The sequence below is a fragment of the Oncorhynchus mykiss genome, chromosome 19 (assembly GCF_057628025.1).
Source record: "Oncorhynchus mykiss isolate SJ-2025 chromosome 19, ASM5762802v1, whole genome shotgun sequence".
NCBI lineage: Eukaryota > Metazoa > Chordata > Actinopteri > Salmoniformes > Salmonidae > Oncorhynchus > Oncorhynchus mykiss.
This window is the reverse complement of record NC_143040.1, coordinates 35,396,064-35,420,674: the sequence shown is the minus strand read 5'-3', so window position 1 is coordinate 35,420,674 and position 24,611 is coordinate 35,396,064. Positions and strand designations below refer to the sequence as shown.

Here is a 24,611-nt window from a genome sequence, read left to right as displayed (position 1 = left end):
TGGCCTTGAACCCTGGTCGTCTGCATGACTAGATAAACAACAGCGACAGCATCCTTCCATTGTGGTAACGCTAGTGTTTATTCAGGTGTACTTTATACAATTATGAATAGCCATTATATTATTTGAATATTGACATTAGATGAGGCAATCAGATGCATCACGTTCACCTGGTGTAACAATAATAACAACAACAACAACAAGATCTTATTAATACATTGTCAAGTACAGATACAAAACTTTACCGAGTCAAAACACAGTGAATCACACTACTGGACAACACTACTGTACACATTTCATACAGTAAATGTGGGCAAAAAAAAAAAAAGAAGATGTATACAATGCAGGAAGCTGGAAATTGAAGTGCACCCTTCCATTCATTGTGACGAGCATATACAGATAAGGCAATGAGACTGACAGCCATTGCAGCTGATGCTGTCGTTTCTACAAGGCAAGCGCTGATTATTTCCTTATCAAGCCAGGCATTGAGATAGCATTCTAAAGCGTGTTTGTGCACCAAGATACATTTAAAAGTCCATACTGATATTAGTAGGCTATATTAGCTAGTATATTAACTTTGCATAGACATACATTCTAAAAGCTGGCTAATGCAACGTGTGTGTAAGTGATTTCTCTTTTCACATCTATCATTAGATACAGTACACTGTCTTTGACAGGCTGTGTAAAAATAAGGACGAGCATGCAGTAGTACCATTTTCCTCAGCTCTAGGTAGCTCACACATTCCCTTTATATCAACAGAGATAAAACAATAGTTCTGAACTAATCTCGTCCCGAGCTGTCTCTCTCTCTCTTGAGCCTGGGGACAAAGTTAGTTCTGAATTCACTATAAACACAATGAAACAAAAAATAAACGACAGTAAAAAACAATGTAAAAAAGACAACATTCTGATAACACTGACCTCCAAACATCCATAGCAGCACATGACCTATAACCTCTAGATTGGCCTAGCTCTATTTCTCTCCCTAGCCCCTTCTAGGAACAAAGGGCCCCCTTAGGGACTAAGGTAAGGATAGGGATAGGAATAGGACCAGGCTGTAGAGGATCCGGAAGCTCATCAATACTACTAGCAGCTTGTTTCAGGCACTTCCACACTGATAGATACAGTCTGCTTTGATGCCACGTGAATAGATACGATTAGTTGGATCTTTCTCCTGTCTCACAGAAATAGAAATGATTTCTCCCGACAATGGTTCACAAAGATCTTATATCTTCGCCATTTGAGGTAAATTCGAGATTTAGAAATAGCACCTATACTGACCGAAATGAATTGAACACTGAACGCATTTGAATAATTTTGTATATATTTAAATACTAGTACCTATCAGACTTAAAGGTCTGCTTGACATGTCGGGACTAGCTGTAAACAAATAGTAAATAAGAGTAAGAATATCGGTTAAAATTTCACATAATGAAAGTATTTACGTACATGACCTATTATTGTTAGGTTACCTTTAGATTAAATATCACATTTGAATACTATAATAATGAATGTATATACAGTAGCCTATAATAGTAGAGTAAAACCTAACATGTGATCAGAGCGTCTCCGTTGACTAACTATTAGCACCCCTTCAATTATCCCAATCATATCATAATACCTCGTAAAAGTGCAAACTGCCTCAAATTATTGCAGTTATATACAAGAAAGAAAGAAGCAAAGACAAACATATGAACTCTCTTCTCTGTCAAACCGTAATAAACCCCAACTTAAGCTATCATAGCCTACAGATGAATCATAACGCTTTATGATGGCACTAATTCAATCCATAGCATAAAGTAAACCACACTGAGGGTTCACTCACAATTTCTATGTCATAGAAATATAATCTAGTTTTAGATTCTAGTTTTAGATTCTATTTCTATGGTATATCCTCTAGCAGAGGCGTTAACCATGTTAAATCTGACACACCACACACGCCATTACTCTCACGGACATTATCATTCAATGTCAACATGAAACCGCATCTGTTATTAAAATAATACTGCATGGACATTCTGAGCATACTCACAGTGCAGTTTTCTTAATCTGTGATTGATTGAATCAGGGCCTAAGAGCAAAAGGACATCCCTCTGTTCCTTCACTAAAGACTACTTCCAATGCAGTTTCTCTTGTTAGTGTGTTTGTGTGTGATAGATACATGTGGATTCACAACCTCACACCGGCTAATTAAAATGGATACTCAAGACAAGCTATTGTTATTTAGTGTGAAACACGTCTGGCTAACCTGGGTGCCGAGCTGGTTCTAATTTAGTCAACAAGCCCTTGGCTAGTAATAGACCAGTTGTCTGGCATGACAACAATTTTGTAATAGCACTGTTGAATACAGAACCAGCCTGACACTCAGGCTAACGTCATATATCTTGTAACATATTCTCTATATTTTGTGTTCTTTATCATCTCTAGACCTGGGTCAAATACAATAATGTTAAATACTTTTAAATACTTTAGGCACACTTGATTTAGCTTGGAATGGAATGGAACAGTGGTACAATGGAACCAATTAAATAGTCCCGAAAGTGTAAACCTCACCCACCCAGCTCCACCCCGGTCAAGCTAAATCAAATACACCTTAATAAGTATTTGAGAGTATTTTACATGTATTTGACCAGGTCTGATCATCTCACTCCACCCATTGTCCTCCTTTAGATCAATTTTTCTCTATGGTCTACAAACTGGACCAGTTGTTTTCTAGCGTGCGTGGTGGTGGTGGCGGTGGTAGAGGGGCTAGGACCTGGTTCCTCTGGAACAGCACGAGGCTCCTGTCTGGGGGTGGAGGTAAAGAGGGGCTCCCTGATGCGGTAGGGTCTCCGGTAGGTGGAGATGGGCGACAGCTCAGAGCCCCAGCCCAGGTAACTGCCACTGGATGGGGAGACTGCGTCAGTGCTGAAGTACAAGGCGGTGCCAGACTCCGTGGGGTTAAAGTTCCGCTGGGGGCTTCCCATGCCCAACAGCAGGGACGGTGATCTCTCTGGTGACGAATCACGTCTGGCATCCAGTGACCCCGCAGAAGATGACCCTTCGGTGTTCGAGGTGACCACGTTGCTGTCGATGTGGCGGTAGTCTGGGTACTTGGGTGAAGAGGGTGTGGGGGAGCAGTAGGTTGCGCTCTGGAAGTCTTCCTCATCTCGTTCTTCAGAGGGAGGGGGACTGGAATGAGGGGGGCTGGAGTCGTCTTGCGGGTTGGAGGGATCAGAGAGGTGACCTCTGACCTCCTCAACTAGGACCTCCACCAGCGGCGGGTTGACTTCCTGGATGGGAGAGGGTGAGGGCAGCACATGTCTCACCTCCCCCTGTCTCACTGCCTGTCTCACCTCACTGATGATGTCTCTGGCTGGGGCTGCCTTTATAACCTAGGAAGAAGAAGGACAGCTATGGTGAATGATATTCTATAATAATAATAATTTGGTTGGTGCTTATATTTGTCCTGTTTTCACATCCAGGAAATAGATAACTTATCAGAGAACATCCAACAGTAGTAGAGAATAACAAATAAATCTGCACCCATTCAAAAGCAGATACCAGAGTGCGGGTTTATTTGGAAAATATCGGCGTTTTGAACATCTAAACATGACACAGAAACTTGACCAAAACAATAACCTGCCAAGGATACACTTCAAGGAGAAGGGGGAAAAATGGAATTGGGTGCTCATCTCACCTCCTCCACCTGTCTGACCTCGTCAACCTGGGGAACTATGGGAGAAGATTGTGGAACGATGGGGGAATCTTGTGGAACGTTGAGAGAACGTTGCGGAATGTCTGGGGACCTTGGCAGAGTCTCTTCCTCTAGTCCCAGCAGCCTGACCAATCCCCCTTCACCATAGGCATGGCTTATTCTAGCCACATCACCTGTCTTCATGGCTAGGCGAATCAGCAACCAGTGGTGGTGCTTCCAGCCCTGCCATTGGCTAGGGAGCTCCAGCAGATTCCCGCCACCCACAAGTTGACTGTGGCGATGGCTCTTCTCTTCCAATGAGAGAGAAGAGCCCCGGACTGCACAAGCTCCGCCCATTCCATGGTGACGTATGCTCTGGAAGATCTCAAAGGACTTAGGGTGGAGGAACCGGTAGTACAGGACTAAAGCTATCACTCCTGTAATAACAAAGACCGACATATGAGTGTGTGAGTATGAGTGTGTGTGCGTGTGTGCGCGCGCCCGTGCGTGTGTGTGTGTGTGTGTGTGCGTGTCTCACCAATGAGGAAACTACAGAACACGGCGGCTGGGATACCCATGCTATCCCATGATGCAACACTGAAGAAGTCGGAACCTGCCAGCAGAAGAAGAGCGTTCTCGATAAACATGGCCTGCAGGAGAGAGTAGAGAGAGTTACACACACACACACATACACACACACACACACACACACACACACACACACACACACACACACACACACCAAGTAGAAGCCGGCCATGCGGCATCTGGAGGCTCCGTCTTTGACGTTGAGGAAGAGGAAGATGTGAACAGCTCCCAGAACCAGGTTGAACAGGCGCCAGTGCAATGGCGTTTTAATGATGTCACTCTGCTGCGACACCAACCAGAACGTAGCACCCAACCAGTGAAGACCTGAGACACACAGGAACAGGACAAACATCACTGAATGTTCACACACACACACACACACACACACACACACACACACACACACACACACACACACACACACACATCTATCTACAAACGCACACTAAAAGAGACACATGCACACATATATACACACACTCACCAATAACACCAAGTACCCACTGGCGGAACAGGCGTGTGAAGAGAGTGAGGGTGGCGAGACGTGCTCCCAACATACTGACCTAAACACAAGACAATAAGTCTGTTACTATCACACACACACTTCCACACTTCCACACACACAAACACACACCCAGCCCAGCCAGCCCTCCTACCCTCCAGAGCAGTCTACAGGCAATAGCAGCAGGGGTCATGGGGAGATGTCCAGGTCTGATGAGGGAACAGGCTCTGGCATACAACACTAAGGCCCAGGCCAGGGACAGCAGGCACACCGCAAAACACACTGACACTGAAGAGAGAGCGCGAGAGAGAGAGAAAGAGGTTGGGGAGAGAGGTAGAGGGATAGATAATATGAATACTCTGTAGGGTGATTGTATCAAACACACACACAGACACACACACACACACACAGACAAGTAGTACCTGGTGAAGAGAGTCCTACATCGGTACAGATGAGGACATATGTCTGCAAGACAGTCTGTGGCAGAGTTACCACCAGTGCCTCCAACAGGCGGAGAGCTGAAACATCAGCCTGCTGCATTATCTCACTACACCGATCCTCTCCAGTGGATGTCATAGTCTCCCATAACCTGGAACACACACACAACAGAGTAAGAGGGAGTGAGACACTTCAACACAGAGTTCAGCTCAGTGTTTTTGTTTCATCACTGACCTCTCACCTCTGACCCCTAAACCTAAAGAGGTACTACAGTAGCACACAGCAAAATTTGCAGTGTTAAATCAACACTTAAATAGTTCATTTTAACACTATCTCTGAGTGTAAAAAGTGCTCTGATTATAGTGTTAATGTAACACTCTGTAGTGTAGAAAATGTAAACTGCATATATATATATATATATATATATATTAGTGTTAAACAAAAACACTGTTACAGTAAGTCATTTTGGGTGTTGTTTTAACACTGTATGGTAGGGACTAGATTCAGCCGTGGCCCAATTTTTTCTTGAGTGGATGATCAGGGGGCCGAAATATAATTAAAATAATTTGTAGACCGCAAAAAGCCCAAACAGACATAATATTTGACTAAAACATAATCATTACAAACCTTGCTTACATTTTAATACAATCACATATATCTCTCTATTATTTGTAGGAATACTTTAGAACAGATTTCCAAATCAAAATCAATCACTTTTTTCTTTATTTTTTGGTTGTTGAATTTTTACCCCTTTTTTCTCCCCAATTTCGTGGTATCCAATTGTTTTTTAGTAGCTACTATATTGTCTCATCGCTACAACTCCCGTACGGACTCGGGAGAGACGAAGGTTGAAAGTCATGCGTCCTCCGATACACAACCCGACCAAGCCGCACTGCTTCTTAACACAGCGCCATCCAACCCGGAAGCCAGCCGCACCAATGTGTCGGAGGAAACACCGTGCAACCTTGGTTAGCGCGCACTGCGCCCGGCCCGCCACAGGAGTCGCTGGTGCGCGATGAGACAAGGATTTCCCTACCGGCCAAACCCTCCCTAACCCGGACGAAGCTAGGCCAATTGTGTGTCGCCCCACGGACCTCCCGGTCGCGGCCGGTTACGACAGAGCCTGGGCGCGAACCCAGAGTCTCTGGGGGCGCAGCTAGCGCTGCAGTACAGCACCCTTAACCACTGTGTCACCCGGGAGGCCCCTGCTGCCATTCCTGAGCAAGCTCTGTACTGGTGGTGCCCCGATCCCGCAGCTGAATCAACTTTAGGAGACGGTCCTGGCGCTTGCTGGACTTTCTTGGGCACCCTGAAGCCTTCTTCACAACAATTGAACCGCTCTCCTTGAAGTTCTTGATGATCCGATAAATGGTTGATTTAGGTGCAATCTTACTGGCAGCAATATTCTTGCCTGTGAAGCCCTTTTTGTGCAAAGCAATGATGACGGCACGTGTTTCCTTGCAGGTAACCATGGTTGACATAGGAAGAACAATGATTCCAAGCACCACCCTCTTTTTTAAGCTTCCAGTCTGTTATTGGAACTCAATCAGCATGACAGAGTGATCTCCAGCCTTGTCCTCGTCAACACTCACACCTGTGTTAACGAGGAAATCACTGACATGATGTCAGCCTGTCCTTTTGTGGCAGGGCTGAAATGCAGTGGAAATGTTTTTGGGGGATTCAGTTCATTTGCATGGCAAAGAGGGACTTTGCAATTAATTGCAATTCATCTGATCACTCTTCATAACATTCTGGAGTATATGCAAATTGCCATCATACAAACTGAGGCAGCAGACTTTGTGAAAATTAATATTTGTGTCATTCTCAAAACGTTTGGCCACGACAGTACAATACCTTTCAGAAGTTTGGGGTCACTTAGAAATGTCCTTGTTTTTGAAAGAAAAGCAAATTTTTTGGTCCATTAAAATAACATCAAATTGATCAGAAATACAGTGTAAACATTGTTAATGTTGTAAATGACTATTTTAGCTGGAAACTGATGATTTTTAATGGAATATCTACATAGGCGTACAGAGGCCCATTATCAGCAACCATCACTCCTGTGTTCCAATGGCACGTTGTGTTAGCTAATCCAAGTTTATCATTTTAAAAGGCTAATTGATCATTAGAAAACCGTTTTGCAATTATGTTAGCACAGCTGAAAACTATCGTACTGATTAAAGAAGCAATAAAACTGGCCTTCTTTAGACTAATTGAGTATCTGGAGCATCAGCATTTGTGGGTTCGATTACAGGCTCAAAATGGCCAGAAACAAAGCACTTTCTTCTGAAACTCGTCAGTCTATTGTTGTTCTGAGAAATGATGACTATTCCATGCGAGAAATTGCCAAGAAACTGAAGATCTTGTACAATGCTGTGTACTACTCCCTTCACAGAACAGAGCAAACTGGCTCTAACCAGAATAGAAAGAGGAGTGGGAGGCCCCGGTGCACAACTGAGCAAGGGGACATGTACATTAGAGTGTCTAGTTTGAGAAACAGACGCCTCACTAGTCCTCAACTGGCAGCTTCATTAAATAGTACCTGCAAAACACCAGTCCTAACGACAACAGTGAAGAGGTGACTCCGGGATGCTGGCCTCAGACTGGCTAATAAAAAGAAAAGATTAAGATGGGCAAAAGAACACAGACACTGGACAGAGGAACCGTGCCTAGAAGGCCAACATCCCGGAGTCGCCACCAGTTGAGACTGGTGTTTTGTGGGTACTATTTAATGAAGCTGCCAGTTGAGGACTTGAGGCATCTGTTTCTCAAACTAGACACTCTAATGTACTTGTCCCCTTTCTCAGTTGTGCACCGGGGCCTCCCACTCCTATTTCTACTCTGGTTAGCGCCAGTTTGTACTGTTCTGTGAAGGGAGTAGTACACAGCGTTGTACAAGATCTTCAGTTTCTTATTTTTGCAGAGGAAAGCTTAGTTGTGTAATTGTACATCTAACTAGGATGTTTGGTGCAGTATTTCTCAAGTTAAAAAAATTCATGAAAGCGAGTCGTCTATCGTTGAATGACAACAAACACTTTATTGAAGCATCCCTACTGTTGACCAATCACCGTCGAATCGGCGTAGACTTCGGCTTCTGATCTTCGGCGTTGCCTCGAGAATTTTTTTGTCTTCACAAACCCTTGCCGAAGGCCAAAACTAACAAAAACGTCACAAACTATCATAATATATGCACAAACTGTTTCAAACTGTTTCAGAGGGGAAGGATGCGGACGCCTTAACACAGTAGTGTTAGGAAACTCCAGGATTACAGGCCACATCAGGCCTGCAAGTCACATTATGCTGGCTTGTAAAGTGATGTGTAATTCCTATTGAAATCCAGAGTTAGGATATCCAACAGTTTTTATTCACAAGCAAACTGCATTCAGAATGGCTGTCAGGGTTAGAAAAATTGATAAAAAAGATGACCTAAAGACGTAAACCATTTAAATCAGTAACGGGTGCAGTAAATCTAACTAACTGGTTGGATTTGTTTTGAAAAATGTATGTTATTCATCTTAGTGTATAAGATGAATCAATGTACATGCAAATACAGATATTAAAACAATCCTAAAGATTCTACCTACAGTAGAGCATGCTGGGAAATATAATTATGTGTATGGGACTGTTTTACTTTCCACATTGTAAAACAATAACTCTGTTTATTAACACCAACACTGGGGGCTCTTTTATGCCACTGAGTGTTAATTTCACACTTGCAGCGTGAATTTAACACTTGAAATGTTACACTGAAAAATCAACACAGCTCCATTTGCTATGTAGTACATTACCTTCTAAAGATGCCCAGGTGCAGGATGTGAGTCCATTTGAGATCTTTGCTGCATATACGTCCATCTGCCTGGTACCACAGCCAACTTAGCAACTGGGGGCCCCATCCAGGGAGGAGAAACAAGGCTGTAAGCCCCGCCCAGTGGCCATAGCAATAGTTATGCCCCACCCACAGGTAGTACACGAAACAGTAGATCACTGTGGAGACACACGCACAGGTAAGTACATCTACACAAATGTACACTTTTGTTTGTAATCTACTTGCTGACGGTGTTTATGTACAAATGTGAACAGGCAAAATGTCATCAATATGTAATTAACATCGAACTAATGTGTAATTAATATCCTAATTAACATTTGTTCTGACTCGAGACCACAAACGTGCTAAGCATTTGAACAAGTGCAGTTTCAGCATAGTATGTGTGTGTGCGACCTCCATCACGACTATAGGCTGAGGCCAGGGTAGGGTCTGGGAGATTCTGCGCTGTTTCCGTATCTCTAATTGGCTACAAAATGCACGCTCCTCATGTCTGGGAGAACCACTGAACGAACGATGCAGTGCTCGCTCCCTTCAGATCTGCATTTTCTTTCTCTTCCCCTACCCTCCCTCTTTCTCCCTCTCCTGTCTCGGCAATATGAACCATCTGCCGGACCAGATGGGCGGTATAGGAGAGAGGGTAGAGTCGGGTCCCTCCAATCCGCTATCCATTCATGGCACCCAGAAAAAGGCGCTCGAATATGACAAAAATGCGCCACTTTTCTATTAGCATAACTAAAGCTACAGCTGCAATGTGTTCGCGGCTGTGCTGCTGCATGGTTTCATAACCATCTGGGTAAATATAGAAAAACAACACCAGTGATGCACGCACCTATAAAGATTCGAATGTATCTGGAAATGCAGATTAACATTTTTATACTTTAGGAAATATGAATTAATTAAACCTTTATGCATGCAGCCTTTCGTGGTATAACCCTGTACTGATATGATTTGACGTGTAGCCTAGGTGTGGTGAGAGATATAACAGGCCTATCTCCATCACCGGAGAGGTGTGTTTCGGTCGTTCTCGGTAACGGCAGTGCTATAAACTTACGCGCAGTCCGCTCAGCCACAATGAGAAATGCAGTAAACGCGAAAACGCAAACTTGGCAGCAGGCCACGCAGGAGCCTCCCCTGTCCCGGGAAGTGGTGTATTGTCTCATCACGGATATGTAGAATCTTTAACTGTTGTGTTGTTATTGTGATGAGTCCCATGCAGCATAATCCGGTACAAGGTAGAACCCGGTTCTCTGCTCGGATCCGTAGTCCTTTGAAGATGGCTTCTGACGTCATGGCCCGTCATGGTCCATTAAAAAGTCAATCTGCAGTTGCTACATCTGTTTTTGGACGTATAAATTAATGATATGTACCCATTGATTCTTGAAGAATATACCTTGTAAATATCTCATGAGCTTAGTACAGCTGTCTTTCCCGCATCAGAATCCAAAATATTCGCTTTTTTTCTTTCATTATATAGCCTCCAAACATGGTTACAATTATCATGTTCATATCATGGATTGTCAGTCCTTGTATTCATAGCTCTGTCTATGAATTTGAGAGTGGTTACACTTATCCAGTCCCATCCCTCAGCTTTTTCCTGAAAGGGGAGGGTGTGGTTGTTGTTTCAACTACCGATTGCCCCTTTAAAAAGGCAAAGTCTCAGATTTTTTTTCATTTCAACTAATGAATAACATTGGTAAAAAGCATGACTTTCATAATAAATAGTTAATACAGTATTTAGTGTCCTGTATTAGATATTTAATACAATATTTGTCTCGTGATTGCATTTGTTACCAAATAACTAAGAATTTGACCAAATATTTGGAAAGGAAGCCCCTTCATCCATTCCATCTCGTTTTGGAGGGATTGAACAAGCGGTGTAGTACATTACAGTTAACATCAGATGGTAGTATAATCCCACAGGACAGACCGAAACAGGCAGACCATTTGTTTCCAAAGGGTTTTATTATTCAATAAAAGGTCTGTGTGTTAGTCTCAGTCATTCACTGTCCCTGTTTGAGTACTAAATGAAAGTATCCTTCAATGCAATATTTATTTCCTGTCTTTTCTCCCTTCCTTGAGGAAATCACTGATCTGTATGGACTGGATAAGTGAGAACGAGACTGTTTTCACCTAGACACCTCTCTCAGACCTGCGATTCCCTCAAGGAAGAGCGGAAGGAAGGATGCATACAGAACCTCTCTCTCAGACAGACTTTTCACGTCACAGACAGCTTTTCAAATATAGACGACAAGCTAGGGGAAACACCCAGAAACACTGCAGAGATAATGACACTGTTGTGTTGCGCCATTTACCCGATTAAAAACATCATAGTGTTCCACCACCCAGCTTCACTCCAAAAGCAACACGTATTGTAGAGACTCTAGCTACCTCTTCAGTGTTTCACATCTGAAGGGAAAAGATAGGTGTTAGCAATATGGTGGTGGCTTCTTTTAGGGCTGTACGGGGACTGTATTGCACTTGTTGTCTGAAGGGCACTGTTCAGGAGCTGACTGAATTGGAGCAGTGCCTCTGTCTGCCGTGACTACGTTTAAGGCACACGGCCGTGCTAATTACCTAACGAATGCACACTCCTGCTGACAAACCAAACTGACGCAGTTTTATAGTCACCGTCTCCCTAAGGAAGGATTGTTGCATCATCTTCAAAATGCAAACATTTCCCCAACGACAACCTTTCAAAGCGTCCCTGAGACAAACTAAGAAAGTGTTGCTATTTTATAAAAAGGAATGAATCCACAAAGTACAACAGTGAATCAATTAAATACACATTAAGATTGAGTGAAGGCAAAAACATGTCATTCCAGTTCACAGGTCTTCTCTGCGGTCCTTGTCCTTGTAGTGAACTGTGCTGTGTAAGTCAGCACCTGTCTGGAACGAAGGACAAAAAACAGAACGTTTAGCCAGGAAAACAGAGATTTCCTGGCTAAACGTGGGCCGCTGTCAACGGTGATGGCGTCAGGAAGGTCACAGTTTACACACAGGTTGATGACAACATCCACCTCAGGTCTCGGGCGGGGGCTGACTCCAGAGGAACCACCCTGGGCAACGATTAGGCTGCTGCATTCTCATGACCTACTTCTTTCCTCTAGTGTGAAGTGTGCACTTTCTCCCTCCCCATCACAGCTTCCAAGAGCCTTAGATTGGCGTAAGCCTGGTGTCATGTCAGACCAGTGGTGTAGTGGAGGGTAAATGCACGTAAAAGCTGCTCACACACCTTTTTTATGTTTGCACAATTTTTGTGGAAAATGCATTGAAAGTATAAGGAACGTTACTTCACTCACTGCGAAGGCAATCAAGCGTGTACCCACCTATTTCTTTACCACTACATCACTGCGCCAGACACACCCTAAACCTCATGGTTCTGTGCCCAGTGTCAGAGGGACTGGATGGAGGTCATTGTCCTCTCCCTCATCCATTCCCATTTGTCTCTATCCACAACTACTGAACACAAGAATTTCGCTACACCCGCAATAACATCTGCTAAATATGTCTATGTGTCCAATAATATTTGATTTGTAGGCTTCACGCACCCAATGCGACATTGTCTAAAATTGCATCATTTCCCTATCCTTTCTTTTTCTCTTCTTCCATCCTTATGTGTATCCATCACTCTCTTTGTCTCTCTCTCTTCCTTTCTTTCTCCATTCCTGTTAGTAGTATCTGTTGAGGCTGCGTGTGACAGTGTTGACATCAGGCTGTCCATTCATCCAGATCTCTCGCATGATCCTCTCTCGCTCCTCAACCCTCTGAGCTCGCTCCAACTCTACAGAACAAAACAAAACACAACCATCTTTATTTCAACTGCTTCCAGAACATTTGAATAATAAACTGTAGACTTAAAAACAAAAAAAGCACTTAAAATGTTTCCACAGTGTGTGTTACCTTCTGCGGAGGTGAAAACGCTGGTTTGCAGCAGCGTTCTCTCAAATCGCCTTCGTCGTCGAGCCGTAAGGTCAGAGTTCCTGTCGTCCCAGTCCTCTGAGTCGCTGTCTTCACTCGTCTCTGTGGTTACGCCAGGGTTGCCTGTGTTAGGGTTGCCAGGTTGGTGGTGGTGGTGACAGTGATGGTCCCCATGGTGATGGTGGTGAGTCCTGTTTCTATGCTGATGGTGATGTCGCCGTCGGTTACTGTAGTGACAGTCGGTGCGACAGTGTATTTGCACCACCAGGGCACAGAGGGTGAGAAGGAGACCCACACACACACCACTAACAAACACAAGAGCTGCTCGCTCCGGCTGGTCTGAGACAAGAGAGAGAGGGAGAGGGAGAGAGAAAGAGAGACAAACAAAGAGCATGAGAGCAGAAAATATATTTTTTAAATGTTACCTTTATTTAACAAGGCAAGTCAGTTCAGAACAAATCCTTATTTACAATGAAGGCCTACCAGGGAACAGTGGGTTAACTGCCTTGTTCAGGGGCAGAACAACAGATTATTACCTTGTCAGCTCGGGGATTCAATCCAGCAACCTTTCGGTTACTAGTCCAACGCTCTAACCACTAGGCTACCTGCCGAGATTAATAAGAGTAATCTTCTTTATATATGCAAGTAAGACTGACAGACACCTGTCGAGCTCCCGAGTGGCGCGGCGGTCTAAGGCACTGCATCTCAGTGCTAGAGGCATCACTACAGAACCTGGTTAGATTCCAAGCTGTATCACAACCGGCCGTGATAGGGAGTCCCATAGGGCGGCTCACAGTTGTCCAGGTTAGGGTTTGGCCGGGATAGACCATCATTGTAAATAAGAATTTGTTCTTAACTGACTTGTCTAGTTAAATAAAGGTAAAAAAAGTATATGTTTTTCAATCATCATTTGTAACAAAAATATATTCCAAACAATATCAATTACACCTGTACAATCCAGGCGGCTGGAGGCACCTTAACTGGGGAGGATGTGCTCATAGTAATGGCTGGAACGGAATCAATGGAACGGTATCGAACACTTCAAACATGTGGTTTCCATGTGTTTGATACCATTCCATTCACTCAATTCCAGCCATTGTTTTGAGCCTTCCCCCACTCAGCACCCTCCTGTGCTGTGCAACTGTTGTATCAGTCAATATTTACCTGCTATGAAGGTGTAGGCCGCCAGGGCGTTGCTAAACAACGCCATCTCCTGGGAGACCACCTTCACCTCCATATTTGGGCTGGGACTTCCTGTGGGCGGGGCATTCATGATGATGCCACTAACTGTGTCTTTGGCCTCTCTGGTCTAGGCTAGTATCTTCTGTCTATAAGTCAGACTCGGCTGACTCTGGTCTTTAATCCTATATGGTTTTATGGAAACAAAATTTGAACCCTTAGGGCATCATCAGGTCTTCTGGCTACCCCCTTCCATAAAGTCTGAACTGAATTCTCTCCTTTCCTCAGCTGAGAACAGCACAGCAGTCTTCTCTGTCACTGTAGGCTTCAAATATGGGGGGAGGGAGAGAGGGAGGGAAGGAGAGTAGTGAGTGACAAAGTAAGATCATTTTAATTGATCTCATAATTATTGCATGATTTACCAGAAAGTCTGAGAAATGTCCCTATCCTGGTATCTCCTCGTTAGCCACATGTTAGATAAAAGTGTCCAAAAACATTGAGCAAGCGACGAACCCCGTCTCAAACACTGATGACTCTGGATGATGGTGGGTCTGTCTGACGAGTCTTAGAGAAAATGACAGAGCCCGAGACAATCATTGGTTTCCACTTTTCCCCCTTGTAAACATGCCATTGCGGTTATGTAGTCAATAAAGCAATACAAAATGCTCTAATTTACCCCAGACATACCACTTAGATGTTATCCAAACACAGTGGCCTTCCACCCAATCAGAAGGAGAGGACACAAAGGCAGTATTTAGTGAAGGGAAAGAAATTGTAAACACTGTAAATTTAGAAAGGCAGCGCTGCTTTTCATGGTTTGGCAAGCCTCGTTGTGATAATTAAAATATATACCAATGTAATTTAACGACCAAAAAATGGACAGCTGTGCCATATAAATTGCAAAATTGTTGGGAAGAGATTTTCGATGTACCGATTCCATGGCACGTGGTTAATGAATTGACACGCAAAAGGACGCCGGATTCAAAACTTCACATTTTTCTGTTTAAAATATTATACAAAAATCTTGCAACCAATAGAATGTTATATATATACAACTATCCCAGCTCTGCAGATTTTGCTGTGAGGAGGCAGAGTCATTAGATCATTTATTTTGGTATTGTCCATATGTAGCTCTTTTGTGGTCACAGGTCCAGGAATGGCTGAGAATTGCAACATTTACCTAGAACTAATGCTGCAGATAGCAATACTGGGTGATTTGAAAAGTCAAAGTTAATCGATCAATAATATAATAATTATTTTAGCAAAATGTTTCTCTTTAATTTACAATCTGTAGAAGCTAGAAGAAAAGAAAGGACTTTTGGGAAGCTTCACAGCACAGTTGAAAAATATATGGCAAATAGAAATCCAAAATGGATGGTGTTAAGCAATAGATGGGAGTGGTTGAATGGAGCTGAAGGGTGGGACTATTAACAACAAGATAACCGACGTAAAACACAAGGGGTCTGTAAAATGTATATAGGTTCAGAAATGTTGTGAAATAGCACAGTTACAAATAGAAATCAAACTGGATGGACATCAGAAATAGAGGAAGGACTAAAAACAAACAAAATATATAACTATTGTAAAATGGATTGTGTCTGTAAAGTGTGTAACTTATGATATGTATAAACTGAAGGTAGAAGCCCAAGTGTTATTGTTTATTAGTTTACTCCAATTGGGGGAAGGGTGGTAGGGGTTGTGGGTAATAATAAAGGTACAGTTGAAGTCGGAAGTTTACATACACTTAGGTTGGAGTCATTAAATATCATTTTTCAACCACCCCACAAATGTATTGTTAACAAACTATAGTTTTGACAAGTCGGTTAGGACATCTACTTTGTGCATGACACAAGTCATTTTTTTAAATATTTTTTTTATTTTACTTATTACTTATCCCACTGTATCACAAATCCAGTGGGTCAGAAGTTTACATACACTAAGTTGACTGTGCCTTTAAACAGCTTGGAAAATTCCAGAAAATGATGTCATGGCTTTAGAAGCTTCTGTTAGGCTAATTGGCTAATTGACATAATTTGAGTCAATTGGAGTTGTTGCCTACTTTCAAACTCAGTGCCTCTTTGCTTGACATCATGGGAAAATCAAAAGAAATCAGTCAAGACCTCAGAAAGAAAATTGTAGACCTCCACAAGTATGGTTCATCCTTGGGAGCAATTTCCAAACCCCTGAAGGTACCACATTCATCTGTACAAACAACAGTATGCAAGCATAAACAGCATGGAACCCCGCAGCCGTCATACCGTTCAGGAAGGAGACGCGTTCTGTCTCCTAGAGGTGAACGTAATTGGTGCGAAAATTGCAAATCAATCCCAGAACAACAGCAAAGGACCTTTTGAAGATGCTGGAGGAAACAGGTATCTATTTCCACAGTGAAACGAGTCCTATATTGACATAACCTGAAAGGCTGCTCAGCAAGGAAGAAGCCACTGCTCCAAAACCACCATAAAAAAGCCAGACTACGGTTTGCAACTGCACATGGGGACAAAGATCGTACTTTTTGGAGAAATGTCCTCTGGTCTGATGAAACAAAAATAGAACTGTTTGGCCATAATGACCATAGTTATGTTTGGAGGAAAAAGGGGGTGGCTTGCAAGCCGAAGAACACCATCCCAACCGTGAAGCATGGGGGTGCTTTGCTGCAGGAGGGGCTGGTGCACTTCACATAATAGATGGCATCATGAGGGTGGAAGATTATGTGGATATATTGAAGCAACATCTCAAGACATCAGTCAGGAAGATAAAGCTTGTCTCTTCCAAATGAACCAAGACCCTAAGCTTTCTTCCAAAGTTGTGGCAAAATGGCTTAAGGACAACAAAGTCAAGGTATTGGAGTGGCCATCACAAAGCCCCGACCTCAATCCTATAGAAAATTTGTGGGCAAAACTGAAAAGGCGTGTGCGAGCAAGGAGGCCTACAAACCTGACTCAGTTACACCAGCTCTGTCAGGAGGAATGGGCCAAAATTCACCCAATTTATTGTGGGAAGCTTGTGGAAGCCTTCCCGAAATGTTTGACCCAAGTTAAACAATTTAAAGGCAATGCTACCAAATACTAATTGAATGTATGTAAACTTCTGACCAACTGGAAAAGTGATGAAAGAAATGAAAGCTGAAATAAACCATTCTCTCTACTATTATTCTGACATTTCACATTCTTAAAATAAAGTGGTGATCCTAACTGACCTAAAACAGGGAATTTTTACTAGGATTAAATGTCAGGAATTGTGAAAAACTGAGTTTAAATGTATTTGGCTAAGGTGTATGTAAACTTCCGACTTCCACTGTATATGTATATGGGTATGTGTATGTATGTATTTCGATATATTTACCCCAAAAATATATAGGGGATTGGAAATGATGCAGACAATTACTTTGATGGAAGCCACAATCTATCCACAATATTAAAGCTGATACACCCCCTAAAAAAAACATTAATATTTTTTATAAAGCCTTGTTCCTTGGGTTACGGTTTTCCAAGGAGAGGGAGATAGGAGAGAAAGAAAAAGAGCGAAGGAGAGAGAGAAGAGGGAGAGAGTGAAGGTGTGGGAATATAGGGTCCATGAGTCATTGTCTGATCAGAATAGCAGACCGGCAACCCTGAAGAAAACACCCCTCTCTTCCATTTCCCCTTCTACCCACTTTCTCCTGGTCTCTTTTTCCTCCGCTCCCCCTCTCATTCTCTTCCCTCCTACACACATAGGACTCATATTCCAGACAGAAAATAAAGTTGCATCGGTATGTCTTCTCTCCTTTTCTCACATTTACTCAAGCAATCGTCCAGGCAGGCACAAGCACACACACTCAACAGAAAGAAGGAAAGAAATAACTTAAATAAGGGAGAAAGCCCTGTGTAAATTTGTGACAGGTACATATTCATCTATCTTCCGTGGAGATGATTTGGACAGTACTGAAAATGAGGAACAGGGAACTGTAGACTACACAGTTTCAGAGCTGGTTGTGTGTGAACTTAGCAGAGGTGTGGACTCGAGTCACATGACTTGGACTCGAGTCAGACTCGAGTCACAAATATGATGACTTGCAACTCGACTTTGACTTTAACACCAATGACTCGCGACTTGACTCCCCAAGCCCAAATAGTAAAAATGATGCTATTAAAAAAAGTGTGCAGTGCATCAACTCTTCATTTAACTGATTACAGTTTGAATCGGACAGCAGCCAATCAAATTGTGCCAGCTGAGAAGTTGTGCGTGGCAGTGCAGAGGAACGTCGGGGGGTGAATTCAGATGGAGCCCTTGGAAAGATGATACCCAAGGATTGCAACTTGCAAAACATGCGGGAAGAAAATGACAGACGGAGGCGCAACAATTTCCAACTCTGTTCGACATTTGAAGCTGCACAAAGAACGTTAAGTCGTGGCTAATATAGCCGACAGCTATATCATTTATAACTTTACTAGTGTAGCATGTAGGCTAACGTAATGTTAAATCAATGAGCCTTCACACAGTCAGTCAGTGCGGGAACGTGATCATTGCACCCAAGATTGAGCTACAACTGGCTAGGCAGTTGGTAGCCTAAATCCTGCCGGATGTTACTGCTGTTCCTAAAACCATTGACATACGATGGCCTACTGTAACGTATGCGTGTGTGTGTGTTGGACGATTGTGTACAAGCCTACATCGCCGATTGTACCCCATAGCGATCCTGGATAGTCGATCACTATTGGGGGGGGGGGGGGGGGGGGTCTTTGTCATGGCTACCCATGTATCTCCATGGAAATATAACATTTATTTGGAAAGTAATAAATATAGAGATATTTTTAAAAGCATTCATGATTTGCATAAATGTGAAATTACTCTTGTTAAAATTATGAAATGTTACTACATTTGGTGAAGAGCACATTATGACTTGTTTAGGACTCAAAACTAAAAGTTTAGGACTTGAGACTTGACTCGGACTTGCCTGCCCTGACTTGGGACTTTACTTGGGACTCGAGCCAAGACTTGAGACTTACTTGTGACTTGTAAAACAATGACTTGGTTGGTCCCACCTCTGGAACGCAGACTGAGTTTAGTTGACTGTCAGTGAAACAATCCTTGAAGGCTGCTTTGTGATGGACAGGGAGAGAGAAACAAAGAGAGTAAGAGGGGAACAGACCAGGTCAGCTAAAGGTGAAATTAAATCTATTATCCAGGCGTGGTTTGTCGGATGCCCTTATCAAACAGACTGAGCTGATAATGATAGGTGAGTTTTATAAGAGTCAGACTTGGCTCACACACAGCTCGTTAAAACTGGTCACAGCTCGTTAGACCTCATTAGAACACTCAACTCAACGGATTACAGTCTAATACAGTTAGAATGACTCGACTAAACACAGTTCATGAACTCTCCTTCTTTTTTAGCCTCTCCTTTCCTCTCTCCTTCTCCCCTCTTCCTCCTTTCCATTCGTATGTCTCCTTCTTCTCTCCTTTTTTCTTCTTCTTCTACCCTGTTTCTGTGAGACTGCAGGTGCAGACGAAAACCTATTGCTTGGTAATTGACACAGACATGTACAGACAGAGACAGACAGACAGTCTTACAGCACAATAGTCCATTGTAGTGCAGAGTCCCTGTGCTGTTTTAAACTGGGCTCCTATTTCTCTCCTATAATGCTCAACTCCTAACCCACTTTGGCATGACTCCGATCAGTGTGTGCAGAATTCTGACAAAAATAAGCCCCCCCCCCCCCCCCCCCCCACACACACACACACAGCTCTGACCATTAATATTCCAGAGAAGCCATGCCTCCAGCTTTCAGACCAAATTTAGCCAAAAAAGCGTGCATGTGCATGTGTGTGTTTACTCTGAGACGATTGCAGAGTGACACTGGACTGTCTGCTTTTAACATACAACCATCTCATTAACCTGCTTAAAGAGTGAATGGGAATACAGAGAAAAAGAGACAGACAGACAGACAGACAGACAAAGACCTATAGAAACAGAGAGAGGATATTGTAGTTAGAGCATGCTACAGTCCAAACACAGCAATACTACAGGCCACCAGTTTTTTCAAAGCAAATGTAGATCACATCTTTTGAGTGAACGAGAAGGCGAGACAGTTGGAGAGCGAGAGGGAGAGCAAGAAAGAGAAAGAGTCTGCACCCCCCCTCCCCTCACAACCACACTGTAGGAGCCCCCCATTCATAAATCAACTCAACAACTCTCTGCTGGTGCCTGTGTGTGTGTGTGTGTCTGTGTGTGTGTGTGTGTGTGTGTGTGTGTGTGGTGTGTGTGTGTGTGTGTGTGTGTGTGTGTGTTCCCTACACATATACAATCATGCGCATCCTGTAGCCAAACCCACAGACCAGCAGTGGAGTCACAATGTGACACACTAGATTATTATGCTTCTCTAAATGCCACACATTATCCAACACACACACACACACACACACAACTTCATACACACACAAAGACACATACTATATGTCCCACTTATCCACCAGAAACGTTAAGGGAACATTAACGTCAACAAATAGGCTACTGTTCATACTTACACATCCATGATCCAGATTATTAATCCATTCCATTGAAACATTTTTTACATTTCATGTTCTCCTTTCTTCATCTGCCCTCTTCTTTTTTCTCCTCCCGTCCTGTTTTTGAGCCGTGGTAAGTGCGGCACCAGTGAAACCAATATCCAAAGCCCAGAGACCCAGCAGCAGAAACAGAGGAAGTGGAGAGTAGAGAGAATCCCTCCTTCAACAGATTAGTATTTTCCGAGCGAGACCAGCAACATATCAAAGTCACAGAGAGATACAGGTTTACAGAGGTTTTACAATCACAGTTTTCCAATAATGATTTTTCACATTTTTCCAGGTCCGTCTCCCGGTAGACAGGGGTCGATCCCTGGAAGCTGGAATGTGACACGCGAGCAGCTCACCCCCACGGACACTCACTCACACACACACAAACACACTACCCTCACTCACATATACACACACTCTCTTGCCCCACACTCGTCTTCCTGTAATCCCCTCACACTCTTCTTCCTAAAAACCCCTCACACTCTCATCTCCCACACTCAGTAAGACCCTCAGTCTCTGCCATGCATTCCCCCTCCTACCCCTCAACCTGATGACTATACTGAACAGAGAGAGAGCAACACTGGGGCACAAAGAAAGACGGAGAGAAACAGAGAGAGAGAGAGAAGCCAGGGGAGAGGGGGGAGAGAGAGAGCGAGAGGGACGGAGGAGTGAGTATGACATGGGAATTTCATTCAGCTTTGACTGGGAATTTGCCTGCTGAATTTTCCAGAGAACATTCCCTGGGGACGTCAGATGCTATAACACACACACACACACACATACACACACAAACACACACTAATCTAGTAGACAAAACAGTTATTCCAGATGTCTTGCCCATGTCTGCTTGAAACCCTGAGTTATCTGTTGTTGTCACCTGATCCAGTGGGCCGAACACCCATCCCCACTGCCCTGACCACACACACCTGGGAGCAGACCTACTTTGACCTCCAACCCTTGTGAACCTTTTTAATATGTTGTGAAAAACTCTCAGTATGAGATACCTGTGTGTGTGTGTGTGTGTGTGTGTGTGTGTGTGTGTGTGTGTGTGTGTGTGTGTGTGTGTGTGTGTGTGTGTGTGTGTGTGTGTGTGTGTGTGTGTGTGTCTGTCTGAGAGCTGCAACAATGATTGAAGAATCTGAAAGAGCCAATCAAATGCAATCAGTGTTAGATGATAAGGAAACATGACATCTGTCTTTCGCTCTGTTGACTGAATCATTTATTCTACCAGACCTTAGTAATGCACAACATACCAATGCAACTTTTGCCCCTAGGGATCAACAATATACACAACTTTGACCAATAACGCACCATCGCTCACAACTCTCACACAACCTTTTAGAGAACAACACAACCACCATACAACCTACACACAACTCCCTTTCACCTACCTATTGACCGGCCAACAGGGCAGCCATTCAGTCCTCTGTGTGAGAACAGCTATTGTGTGCCTCTATGATTGTCCTCTCCCTTTCCCTGTGTGTGTGTGTGTGTGTGTCAATATATATATATATATATACTGTATATATTATACATATTTATATATTTCTTAATTCCATTCTTTTACTTTGAGATGTGTGTGTAATGTTGTGAATTGTTAGATACTACTTCACTGTTGGAGCTAGGAACACAATTCTGGATATTGTTTGCTTACAACTAGGAAATGTAGATGGCCCGTGTCTACCGGTGAGATCCAGAAATGCTCATTTTAAATGGCACATATTACATGTTAATAACATATTAATGACTAGATTAGGAGAGGGACTCACAGAAAGAGAGAGAGAAAGCCGGAGAGAGAAATCTGGGTCGAGAGGAGAGGAGAGGAAGAGGCAGATTGGGCCTCTGCTCCAGCTGACTCGGTCATGGGAATGATTCGATTAGCACTGTGCATGAGCACGACTTATGTAACATACACACAAACATCTCAAAAAATAATGAAGGGACTGTCTCTGAGCCAAAAACACAAACCAACCAAGACTGGCATTCAGATAGAGGTCATGTCAGGGAAGATACATGCACACACCCACACAGACAATCGTACACACACACACACACACACACACACACACACACACACACACACACACACGCGTGCGTCAGGAAAAATACACCTCCCTTTTTCTCCAGCACATACAGTATACTGTATTAAAACACTCTTAGCAGTGTTAATACAAAAAAATGGCATTAACATGTCGCAATGGCAGTTGGTTGCACGACTCAAGACTGTGTGAGCCCGCTGAGCTAAAAGTGTGAGCCCACTGAGCTCAAGATACAGGCAAGGGTAGCTCTGCTCCTTAGGGAATTGACAGATGTGTTAGTGCAGGGGTGGAGAAAACCCCTGCCTTAGAGTTCCAGTGAGAAGCTTCACTTTAATTAGTCACGTTAGATTTATATAGATACAGTATACTGCACAATGGAGATGGAGTGCTCTCAAAAGTCAATTCTTCTCTGATAAGTGGGTCATGGAGTGCACTTGAGAGTTGTCACTATGCAGACGTAGCGGCGCACAGGACACTTCAGAGTCGTTAGTGCGCACTGCTGCCCCTCACTTACCCACAACCCTCTGTGCCTCTATCTCATTGGAGGATCATTATACAACCTTTCAGCCACTGTCTCTCTGTGCTGAAAGAATTTCCTCCACTAACCCCTAAGAAATCATCTGCCTTCAGGTTACAAAGATCGTTGTTTCTGTGAGTAGTGTTGACAATGCTTGCTCTCTATAGACGTGATGTTGTTCTCCATGTTGTTCTCCAACCATGTGTGCGTGCGAGTGTGCGTGTGCGTGTCTATGCCTGTTTGTCTCTGTGTATGTGTTTGTGTGTGAAACAACATGGACGTGTGGAGAGATTCTCTCAAACTGCCCGTGCTCCATTTTTTTTGAGGTTTCAACCAGAACTGAGCAACAAACATAACACATCTTTAAGAGCACTTCGGGTCCTAACCACATGTGACGAGAGAGCAGCAGCAGAGTGTGTATGTTTGTGTACTGCCGTGTGTTCCTGTTAGTCTCTCTTAGTCTCTCTTAGTTAGTCTCTCTGCCTTGTGTGTGTGTGTGTGTGTGTGTGTGTGTTGGCCAGTGAACAGACAGAGATTGGTTAACAAACACACTGTATCACACAGCCTGTCATCCACTGGCTCCTCTCTAATGTTACACTGTCATATAGGCTTTACTGAGGGTTTGACCTCAGGGCCAGGTTAGGGATGATAAAAGCTATGTGTTTGTGTGGGTGTGTGTGTGTAATGTTGGCTTTAATGTGGGTTTAACCTCAGTGCCAGACACGTTTCATTCAGGCTACATCAGAGTTCAGCTGAACTGACAGTGCACTCAGATATAGATTTCCTTCATGAGTAAATTCATATTCACAGCTTCAACATGCCATTAACATCAAAAATAGAGATTTGGTTGTAAAAAATGATCCTTTAATACACATTCTAAGTTCATTTGTCCAAATACTTTTGGTTCCCTAAAATGGGGCGACTCTGTACAAAAGGTGCTGTAATTTCTAAACGGTTCACCCAATATGGATGAAAATACCATCAAATGAAATCTGACAGTCTGCGCTTTAACCTCATCGTCATTGTAATAATATCAAGTGCAGAGCCAAAACAACAAAACATTTATCCAAATGGACCTCACTGTATGCGACTGCAGAAACACATGGCGCGCACGCACACACACACGCACACACACACACACACACACACACACACACACACACACACACACACACACATCCTGAGTGTTTTAGAGCTGAGAAGGGTCCAGATACTTTTTTTTGCAATTTCACTTGTTTTTGAGAAACCCCAACCAGCGATTCACATCCTCATCCTCGCTGTGCAGTACGGGGGATCATGAACGAATGCTCCACAAACACTCAAATATGTCCTTTTAGAAACTGAAAAGCTCTCAGTACAGTGATGCAGGTCTTTAAATGTTTTTGGAGCATTTG

At 43.4% G+C, this 24,611-nt stretch overlaps 2 protein-coding genes across 3 annotated transcripts; both read right to left on the bottom strand.

The window, feature by feature from the left end:
* Positions 1 to 54: 54 nt before the first annotated feature.
* Positions 55 to 10,579, bottom strand: LOC110497559 (XK-related protein 5). The gene is made up of 9 exons (XM_036954516.2): positions 10,079 to 10,579; positions 8,990 to 9,185; positions 5,186 to 5,352; positions 4,918 to 5,051; positions 4,746 to 4,824; positions 4,416 to 4,585; positions 4,212 to 4,323; positions 3,677 to 4,110; positions 55 to 3,371 (listed from the first exon to the last, which is right to left on the bottom strand). Exons 1-9 carry the CDS (start codon positions 10,185 to 10,187, stop codon positions 2,664 to 2,666), a joined length of 2,109 nt encoding a protein of 702 aa, XP_036810411.1. The 5' UTR covers positions 10,188 to 10,579; the 3' UTR covers positions 55 to 2,663.
* Positions 10,580 to 10,970: 391 nt separating this feature from the next.
* Positions 10,971 to 21,270, bottom strand: LOC110497558 (protein eva-1 homolog A). 2 transcript variants are annotated; one of them, XM_036954510.2, is made up of 5 exons: positions 20,632 to 21,270; positions 19,113 to 19,201; positions 14,110 to 14,449; positions 12,928 to 13,284; positions 10,971 to 12,808 (listed from the first exon to the last, which is right to left on the bottom strand). In XM_036954510.2, exons 3-5 carry the CDS (start codon positions 14,216 to 14,218, stop codon positions 12,696 to 12,698), a joined length of 579 nt encoding a protein of 192 aa, XP_036810405.2. In that variant the 5' UTR covers positions 14,219 to 14,449; positions 19,113 to 19,201; positions 20,632 to 21,270; the 3' UTR covers positions 10,971 to 12,695. The 2 variants fall into 2 exon arrangements, with proteins under 2 accessions (XP_036810405.2, XP_021429395.3); XM_021573720.3 differs by lacking the exon at positions 19,113 to 19,201 and having other exon boundaries at positions 20,632 to 21,250.
* Between the last annotated feature and the right edge of the window lie 3,341 nt (positions 21,271 to 24,611).

Coding starts and splice junctions, on each gene's coding strand:
- LOC110497559 (XM_036954516.2), bottom strand. CDS start 10,187: ATGAGACAATACACCACTTCCCGGGACAGGGGAGGCTCCTGCGTGGCC. Junction 9,186..10,078: donor TGTGGCTGAGCGGACTGCGC/GTAAGTTTATAG, acceptor GTGTCTCCACAG/TGATCTACTGTTTCGTGTAC. Junction 5,353..8,989: donor CACCTGGGCATCTTTAGAAG/GTAATGTACTAC, acceptor TGTGTGTTCCAG/GTTATGGGAGACTATGACAT.
- LOC110497558 (XM_036954510.2), bottom strand. CDS start 14,218: ATGAATGCCCCGCCCACAGGAAGTCCCAGCCCAAATATGGAGGTGAAG. Junction 13,285..14,109: donor GGCCTACACCTTCATAGCAG/GTAAATATTGAC, acceptor CTCTTGTCTCAG/ACCAGCCGGAGCGAGCAGCT. Junction 12,809..12,927: donor CGTTTTCACCTCCGCAGAAG/GTAACACACACT, acceptor TTTGTTCTGTAG/AGTTGGAGCGAGCTCAGAGG.